Here is a 9,587-nt window from a genome sequence, read left to right as displayed (position 1 = left end):
GCCTTTTGGTTTCGAACACTTTTGTAAATCCAAATATCTTATTTTAAACACTTTAGGTAAAGGACAGTAGGAAAGGCAGCTACTCATACTGATTAGTTTAATACAAATTCCTGGATGTTTTCCCTTGGAAAGAGGGTATAGAAAGAAACTATTTGATAGTATGTTCATTCATTCAAACTCGGTTACCTACTGTTTGTTTGTGCCAGGCATTGTGCTAAGCACTAAGGATACAGGAGTCAACTAGATTGACAGGGTCACTGCCTTCATGGGGCTAGTGGACAAGGCCCAAAGATGAAACTGTTAGAAAGCCAAAGTGTAATATCCTATGAGCAGGGCTGGCTAAGCTTATTTAAGCTGAATGGAAGGTTAATTACACAAAGAAATAGGTAAGGAACAACTCAGGTTCTGCAGCAGGAAATAAAGCATATACTGAAAAACTGGAGTATATATATGAGTGGAGAGGGTTAGCATATGAAATTGGAGACAGGTGGGGTACTGACAGTGCAGAGTCTTATAGGGAATGTGAGGATTTAATTTTTTTTTTTTTAATTTTAGAGACAGGATCTTGCTGTGCTGCCCAGGCTGGAGTGCAGTTGCACAATCGCAGCTCTGGATTTTAAATTTTGTAATACCAGCAGCGTCAAGTCATTGAAAAATTTTAACGCAGGGGCCAGGCACGGTGGCTGACACTGTAATCCCAGCACTTTGGGAGGCCGAGGTGGACAGATATTGCTTGAGCCCAGGAGTTTGAGACCAGCCTGGACAACATGGCAAAACCCCATCTCCATTAAAAATACAAAAAATTAGCTAGGCATGGTGGCATACACCTGTAGTCCCAGTTACCTGGGAGGCTGAGTTGGTAGGATCACCAGAGCCCTGGAGGTCACGGCTGCAGTGAGCTATGATCACAGCACTCCACTCCAGCCTGGATGACACAGTGAGACCCTGTCTCAAAAAAAAAAAAAAAAAAAAAAATTAAAGCAGGGAAGTTAAATGATCAAAATTTTCATTTTTATTGCTGTACGGCAACTAGTGCACGAGATAAAGTAGTTGTGGGTGTACCATGTATGAGACAGTCCAATCAAGGGTATAGATACCTTGGGCAGTGGTAAGGTAGATTTTACATTTATCATTTACACTTCTTATACAAGGCAGGAGCAAACAAGACTTGGAAAATAGATGTGCGGGATGTAAAAAATAATTACTCACTCTTTCTAGACAAACTATTACTAAAACACAGGCAAAGGGAATAATCGATTGAGCCTGTTGAAGGAGATGCCACCACTGGGTGTTGGTGTTTAAGAGAAGTGACCCTAAGATAGTTTTCTGTAGTCTGTTTAAAGATAAACCACAATAATAGGAGACCTTTCTTTCAGAAACTTGCAGGCCGGGTGTGGTGGCTCATGCCTGTAATCCCAGCACTTTGGGAGGCCGACGCAGGAGGATCACTTGAGGTCAGGAGACCAGCCTGGCCAACATGGTGAAACTCCGTCTCTACTAAAAATACAAAAATCAGCCAGGTGTAGTGGCGGGTACCTGTAATCCCAGCTACTTGGAAGGCTGCAGCAGGAGAATCGCTTGAACCTGGGAGGTGGAAGTTGCAGTGAGCGAGATCATGCCACTGCACTCCAGCCTGGGCAACAACAGAGCAAGACTCCATCTCCAAAAAACAAACAAACAAACAAAAAACTTCCAGTCTTGTAATATCCCACGTCCACCCTTTTCTAAGTACAGGATACTCCTGAGATTTAACTTATAATCACATTTTATTTCCTTAAGTCTACCATTATAAACTTTTAAAAAAGGATACCAAAATTAGTGTAACAAGATTTACTCATTTCAGTTACACAATTCTAAACTTTCCCCTGCAGGAAAACCAGTATTTACATTTGCTATATTTTCATCACTAGATGGATAAGAGGAAATGCTAGTGATTAAAACACAGAAATCTGTTTCATGTAACTTTTTATTAAAAATAGTTTTTATATTGGACACATGTTTACAGATACCATTTTAAGAGGACCTAAGGCATACAAATGTAGGCTCTTGGCTTGCTTCACTGAATGAAGATAAAGATATAAAAACCCAGATCTGTCTGAGCGTAGTCAATTAAAGACAGCCGCTAACGTGGAATTCTCACAATTGTTCTTTTAAGGGATATTTTAAGCCTTGTTCTCTTATCGTCGTAGGTAAGCACTTGTACCATGAAAACTGTAACCTGTACTTCAAGAAAACATTCACATTTCTGCTACAAGAAAAGGTTCTGATGATTTAAATGTTTAAGACTTATGGCAGCTCTTCAGAAAGAAAAAGGAAGTCTTCATAAGATACAGAGATAGGGAGGCTGAGGTGAGTGGATTGTGAGGTCAGGAGTTTAAGACCAGCCTGGCCAAGACGGTGAAACCCCGTCTCTACTGAAAATACAAAAATTAGCCTGGCATGGTGATGGGCACCTGTAATCCCAGCTACTCAGGAGGCTGAGGCAGAGAATTGCTCGAACCCAGGTGGTGGAGGCTGCAATAAGCCGAAATCGTGCAACTACACTCCAGCCTGGCCAACAGAGTGAGACTCAAACAAACAAACAAACAAAAAGTAACTAGGAAAGTGTTTTACATGTGGGCTTATTATAAGAAGAAATTTACTAAAAGCTGAGAGATGGGTCTCGATAAATGCTGATTCAAAGAAAGTGGATGAGAACTTTACTGATCTTAGTTTAAAATATCCCGAGTCACCTGCCTTTATGAGGTGGAAGGTCTTTCTTTCTTATTGTATGTACACCTTTAATTGAAGAGGTGAGAAAAGCTCCATAGTGTGATGCTATGATTTCCCCAAGGCTTACCTTCTGTAAGTAGTTAGTGATAAAGTGCCGTTGACCCGCATTTGCTTAGAATTATTTCATTAAAATTGGGTTATGACCTAGCAGTTTCTAATAAATATTTATGGATAATTTTATTGGCTTTTAAAAGATACTGTAAAATTGACATATCTCAAAATGGAGTTAATTTATATTTACAACAAACCAAACACAAACATCAATTATGGAATTACAGGGTCACATTTTAATTCCTGAATTTTACAGTTTCGCATTAATATCACCACATGTATACAAATGGTGTAAAACAAGTACAGTGGTATTTTTAATACAAAATAAACATCTGTTTTATGGAAAAACTATACTTCATATCTACACAGACAGCTCATCTTTTCCAAACAATAGCCAAAATTAAAATTAACTACAAAATCTCCAAAACAGGGAAAACTGCTTCAGATTAAACTATTCCAGGAAAAATGGACCCGTAACACATTACAAGGGTGATCTAAAGATTGTGGCTGGAATTACTGTTAAAAATTTTTTTCCCAATGAATTAAATTGTATTTTGGGGACATTTTTCTCACTTCGGCATGATCTCAGATCATAGATGAGCAAACTAACATTAAAATATTTACAGTTAACTTGTTGCTCTAAAAATAAAACTTAACTGTTTGCCTCAATTTATTTTTAAAATTCACTTACGTACATGGAATGTGCTTTTACTCTTCTTAAAAAAGCAGCTTTCATATCACACCCTTGTTTACAGAAAAGCTACATGTGCTGCATGCTGACTTTGACACTTGAGTAGCTTCTTGCATCAAAATGGCTTCTAGATACTAAATGCCACTTAATTCAGCACTATTCTTTGTTGGTCTGTATAAGTAACACTTTAAAACTTGCAGCTCTGGAAAGAGAGAGAACTTTCCTAACAAAGTAGAAAGTGATTTCAAAGTATCTTCCACAAAAGATTGTACTGGTAGGTGGTTGAAAACATTCTGTTCGATCCACTCTCAAATTTCTAGAGAAAATCACTTTGGAATACTACTGTACTGATTCTTGGCCTTCGTTGTCTCTAAAAGTGCTGATTTCAACATTATCTTAAAACTGTCCAGTTTGAATTGAGCTTGTTTTCATCAATATACATATTGAAAATTCCTGGTGTAGAAAACTCAACATGTGCTGAATACGGGGTGTACTTCCCTTCAACTACCTAAAAGGCTGAACTTTTGTTAAATCTTAAAGAAATGGTCCCAACAGCTTAACTTCATTTTTTAAATGATAGTTGAACGTGTTTTCCATAAAAATTTCTTTTAAAAAGAGGCAACTGATTAAAACAACATGGCCAGCACCATTATACAAGTAATGTTATTGAGTTTACAAACGAAGTTCTGTAAAATTGTTTCTAGATCGACACCCCGAGGAGCAACCCTGCATTATTTTATCAACCTTTCCCCTCCCCTAAACCGTCCCCAAACCTGTGACTGTTCCTTGCTGAGAAGCTGTCTCCTAGGTTCTGGTTACTAACGTTTGTTTTGACAGCCTAAAAGGCAAACCCCTTAATTACTAGCAAGCAATCAAGTTCCTGGGAAGCCTGATTTTTATTAGAACTAAACTCTCTTAGCTGATATACTGTCTTTTGCTACCCCTTGTATATTTTATAAGTTCAATTGAGAAAACTTTCTGATTCAGATTTTCAGCTCACTGAACAGTTGCAGCATTGTAAGACCACATGTTGAGGGTCCCCTAATAAATATTTTATGAGCCAAGACGAGGTCTTTTCCTGGGGGACGTTTCTTCTTCATCATCTTCCTCTTCATCATCTGGATAATCCACTAAGCCAACCAAACTTCCCTATTGAAGAATTTAAAAATTTTTTCTTTAAACATATATAACAAAAAAGAGCTTTTAGTACAAATACAATCACTTGTAAAAATATCAGAAATTGTTTTTCTAAATCATATCAGAAATTAACATTTGAATTTGATAAAGGAACTGCTTGAAATTATGAACGTTTGAGTACTAATTGGTAGCACTTGCAGTAACCCTTAACTTTTCTATCTGGTTCTTGGATTATTAATGATACTTCAAGACTCAATTCCGCAAAATTTTACGGTGGGAAAACAACTGCTTTTCCAAACAGTAGGGATAACAATTAATAACATTTGGAAGCTGGAAAGGACATTGGAGATGAACTGGTGCATTTCTCTAATTTCATTACCACAAGAAAGCCCCTTGTAGTCTTTGTTCATCTTGTATATATTTCATCACTAAGTACACATCATTATTTTCATTGTGCTTTTGAAGTACAGCTTAAATGGCCGGAGATAAACACATGAAATGATTCCTATAAAATAATAAGTAAAACATTTAGGACTAGCTCGCTGACCAAAAGAACAAGAAGGATGAGGTAATTCGTGGTCTTGGCCTTTGACGAATAACAGACCTCTGAAAATCCTAGAGAAACTCTGGGTACACTCCAGAAAATTACACATCCACAGGGTTTCATTCATTTTAAGCCAATCCCACGAAAACTTATGTCCTATAGGTTAAGAGGGCTACTGTAAACACTGTATTTAGTTCAAACCCTTCAGACCTCTAGGAGATAAACAAATACAACTGAAGTAACTCATACGTCATACCTAAAGTACTGAGGTATCGGGTTTTACCAGAATGTAACCAAATCAGTATAATATTAACCAACCAAAAAAAGGCCTCTGGGCAGCTAGAAACGGTTATCAGAAAGACATATACCTGTCTGAGAATCTGTTTCTCAACTTAATCACACACACACACATCTTAAGTCTGGATATGCAAGAAACAATATGGCTAAATTGTTAAAAATAGGCTAATTGTAGGTCTGATACCAAATTCTAATGACACCACCTTTTATGTAAAAAACAAAACAAAAACAAAAACAAAACTTTGGGGCCAGGCTTATGCCTGTAATCCCAGCACTTTGGGAGATCGAGGCGGATGGGTCACCTGAGAGATAATGAGTTCAAAACTAGCCTGGCCAACATGGCAAAACCCTATCTCTACTAAAAATACAAAAATTAGCCCGGCGTGGTGGCAGGCACCTGTAGTCCCAGCTACTCGGGAGGCTGAGGGACGAGAATCTCTTGAACCCAGGAGGTGGAGATTGCACCACTGCACTCCAGCCTGGGCAACAGAGTAAGTCTCCATCTCAAAAAAAAAACAAAAAAACAAAAACAAAACAAACAAACCCCATAAAACCTTGGGCAAGTGGTTTAATATCTCTGCCTCAATTTGTCTGTAAAATTGGTATAGTAGTATTTAGGCCTCAGTGAACTATTTTGAAATTTAAATTGATGGCCAGGCACAGTGGCTCACGCCTGTAATCCTAGCATTTTGGGAGGCCAAGGTGGGTGGATCACCTGAGGTCAGGAGTTCAAGTCCAGCCTGACCAACAAGTGAAACCCCATCTCTACTAAAAATACAAAAATTAGCCAGGAGTGGTGGCACATGCCTGTAATCCCAGCTGCTTCAGAGGCTGAGGCAGGAGAATTGCTTGAACCCGGGAGGCAGAGGTTGCAGTGAGCCAAGATTGAGCCACTGCACTCCAGCCTGGGCAACAAGAGCAACACTCCATCTCAAAATAAATAAATAAATTGACAACGAAACATCTAAAGCACTTCAGCACAGTGCTTGGTATGTAGTTAGTGTTCAATAAGTGCTATTAGCTGCTATTACTACTATCATTTTTCTATTATTTTGCTTCTAAGCCAAACAAATTGGAAGAGAGGAAAAACAAGAAATAATTCTGGTATAAAAAGGCACCAATCTGATAAGCAAAAAGATGACAGCAAAGTTACAAAGTTTTAATTATGCTTAGTATTACATATCACAACATACAAACATTTGTATTCCAAATGGTTAACACTTAATTGTTTTTGCCCAAGATTAATAAATTGTCTGAAAAACTCAGTTATACAATTTGAGTTTTACTTATATTATCTCTGCAAACTAACATACATTTAAAACATGTTTACAATAAAAATAATAAAAATGCAAAATATGAAATGTTGGAAGTAAAAAGGCCTGTAATCTAGAGATGCATTTTGTGAAGCTGATTCCATACTTTTAATATGTATCTAGAAATGTGCTGTTTTAAAATAGCAGATTGAAATTATACTTACTCTTTTACAATCATGTTCATATAAAAAAGCTTTTGATGTCAGTACATAAAGTTCCATTTCATTGTTTTAAACCCTTGCATTCCATGGTATGCATATATATATATATGTATTTTTTTTTTTTTGAAGAGTCTTGCTCTGTCACCTGAGCTAGAGTACAGTTGTACGATCTCGGTTCACTGCAACCTCTGTCTCCAGGGTGCAAGCGATTCCTGTGCCTCAGCCACCCAAGTAGCTTGGACTACAGGCACACACCATCATGCCTGGCTAATTTTTGTATTTTTAGTAGAGATGGGGTTTCACCATGTTGGCCAGGCTGCCCTTGAACTCCTGGCCTCAAGTGATCTGCCCACCTCAGACTCCCAAAGTGTTGGGATTACAAGTATGAACCACCATGCTTGGCTTCATCATATACTTTAATTCCTGAATTTCTGGTAGGACATTTGGGTTGTTTTTGCAGGGTAATTAGGTAAGAAATTTAAAAAGTAAATACCAGCAAAGAAAACAGGAGAACAGAAAACAGCAGTTTAGAGTTGCCAAGGCATTTTTGGAAAAGAGAAATTAGAGGCAAGGAAACTCATACAACAGGAAGAAGCCAAGAACTAAGTATTTGCAGAGGGATGCAGAAACGAGAACTGATTTGTCTTAAGAGAACCCCAGAAAGAAGCTAGGCAGTAAAGGCACCAAAATATTGGGGAAAGCAGGGAAAACAGTTTAATTATAGTAAAACAGACAACTGGGTCATTGATTCTACACCTCTGACAGCCAGGAGATTTCTGTTCCTCCACCATCACCAACTATAGAGAATTCTACAGAGAAAATGACTCTATAAGGAATAAACTCTACAGAGAATGTAATTAACTTTACAGAGCAAAGAACCATATACTTCATGACTTTAGGCAAAGTAAAGGGCATGGGTAAGTCCAGGCTGAAAATGTAAGAATAAATTTACATTTTGTATACTGAGCAGACACGCCTACCCCACAATAAGCTTTGCTATGTAGGCTCTCAGAACACTAACAACCACGCTTATACTTGCAAGGTGTAAGAGACTAGCTTTGTCTGTAAAAATTAGATGGCTTCACAGAAGGAGTATGGGGGGAACTACAAACAACTAACACCTCCCGAAAAAAGCAGGGCACTACTCTCTAAGTCCATACCATACAGTCAACTTTTTCAAGTGTATAATTTTCACACACCATAAACTCACCCTTTTAGAGCATATAATTCAGTGGTTTTAGTATATTCACAAGTTATGTAATCACCACTAATTCCAGAATATTTCCATCATTTCACCCACCAGAAAAGTCCCCATAAACAGTCCTCATTCCCCCACCACACCCCACACCACCCACCTCTTGGCAACCACTAACCTACTTTGTTTCCGTGGATTTGCTTATTCTGAACAGTTCATATAAATGGAATCATACAATATGTGGTCTTTTGTGACTGGTTTACTTCAATTACCACAATATTTTCAAAGTTAATCTATGCTTAGCATATCAGGACTTCATTCTTTTTTATGGCCAAATAATATCCACTGTATGAATATGCTACATTTTGTGTATCCATTCATCAGCTGAGAGACATTTGGGTTATTCCTACTTTTTGGCTATTATGAACAATACTGCTATTAACATTCATATACAAGTTTTACAGTGGACACAGGTTTTCAGTTTTCTTAAAATATATACCCAGGAAATGAGGTAGCTGGGTCACATGGTAACTCTGGGTCATATGGTACTCTGACTTTTTGGGGAACCACCAGACTGTACTCCAAAGCTGCCATACCATTTTATTTTTATGTATTTATTTTTTGAGACATGGTCTCAGAGACTGTTGCCCAGGCTGGAGTGCAGTGATGTGATCTCGGCTCACTGCAACCTCTGCCTGCTGGACTCAAGTGATCCTCCCACCTCAGCCTCCCGAATAGCTGGGACCACAGGCATGTGCCACCATGTCCAGCTAATTTTTGTAGATGGGGTTTTGCCATATTGCCCAGGCTAGTCTCGAGCTCCTGGGCTCAAGCGATCCTCCTGCCTCGGCCTCCCAAAGTTCTGAGATTACAGGCATGAGCCTATGCACCGGGCCTGTTGTGCTATTTTATATTCTCACTAGCAATGGATGTCACAATTTACATTCTTGCCAACACTTGTTTTTGTGCATCTTTTTTATTATAGCTATCCTAGAGGATGTGAAATGCTATCATATTGTGATTTTGATTTGCATTTCCCTTACTAATGATGCTAAACATCTTTCCACATGCTTGTATGGGCCACTTGTGTATCTTCTTTGCAGAAATGTCTATTAAAATCTTTGCTCATTTTAAAACTGGGTTGTCATGCTGAGGTGTAAGAGTTCTTTATATATTCTGGATACCAGTTACTTATCAGATATATCATTTACAAATATTTCCTCCCATTTTGTGGACTGTCTTTTCAATTTATGGTAGTATCCTTTAGAATACAAAATTTTTGAATTTTGAATGAGTCCAATTTATTATTTTTCTTTTGTCACTTGAGCTATTTGTGTCATATCTAAGCAATCACTGCCTAAATCCAAGGTCATAGATACTTATGCCTTTTTTTAAAAAAAGAGTTTTAGACTTTTAACTTTTACAT

General features: G+C 37.9%; 1 protein-coding gene across 14 annotated transcripts in view; it reads right to left on the bottom strand.

The window, feature by feature from the left end:
• The window catches only part of PPP4R3B (protein phosphatase 4 regulatory subunit 3B), an 82,251-nt gene that overhangs the window by 3,565 nt on the left and 69,099 nt on the right, over window positions 1-9,587 (bottom strand). For 8 of the 14 annotated variants that reach the window (XM_063618002.1, XM_063618003.1, XM_063618008.1 and 5 more), the window contains one exon: window positions 3,037-4,663. In XM_063618002.1, the coding sequence (XP_063474072.1) occupies window positions 4,568-4,663 (96 nt within the window). In that variant the 3' untranslated portion in view covers window positions 3,037-4,567. Of the gene's footprint in view, window positions 1-843; window positions 946-3,036; window positions 4,664-9,587 lie in introns of those variants that run through there. The other 6 variants (XM_063618001.1, XM_063618006.1, XM_063618004.1 and 3 more) reach the window with 1 other exon arrangement.

The sequence above is a fragment of the Symphalangus syndactylus genome, chromosome 14 (genome assembly GCF_028878055.3).
Source record: "Symphalangus syndactylus isolate Jambi chromosome 14, NHGRI_mSymSyn1-v2.1_pri, whole genome shotgun sequence".
Lineage (NCBI taxonomy): Eukaryota > Metazoa > Chordata > Mammalia > Primates > Hylobatidae > Symphalangus > Symphalangus syndactylus.
This window is presented reverse-complemented; position numbering and strand designations above follow the sequence as displayed.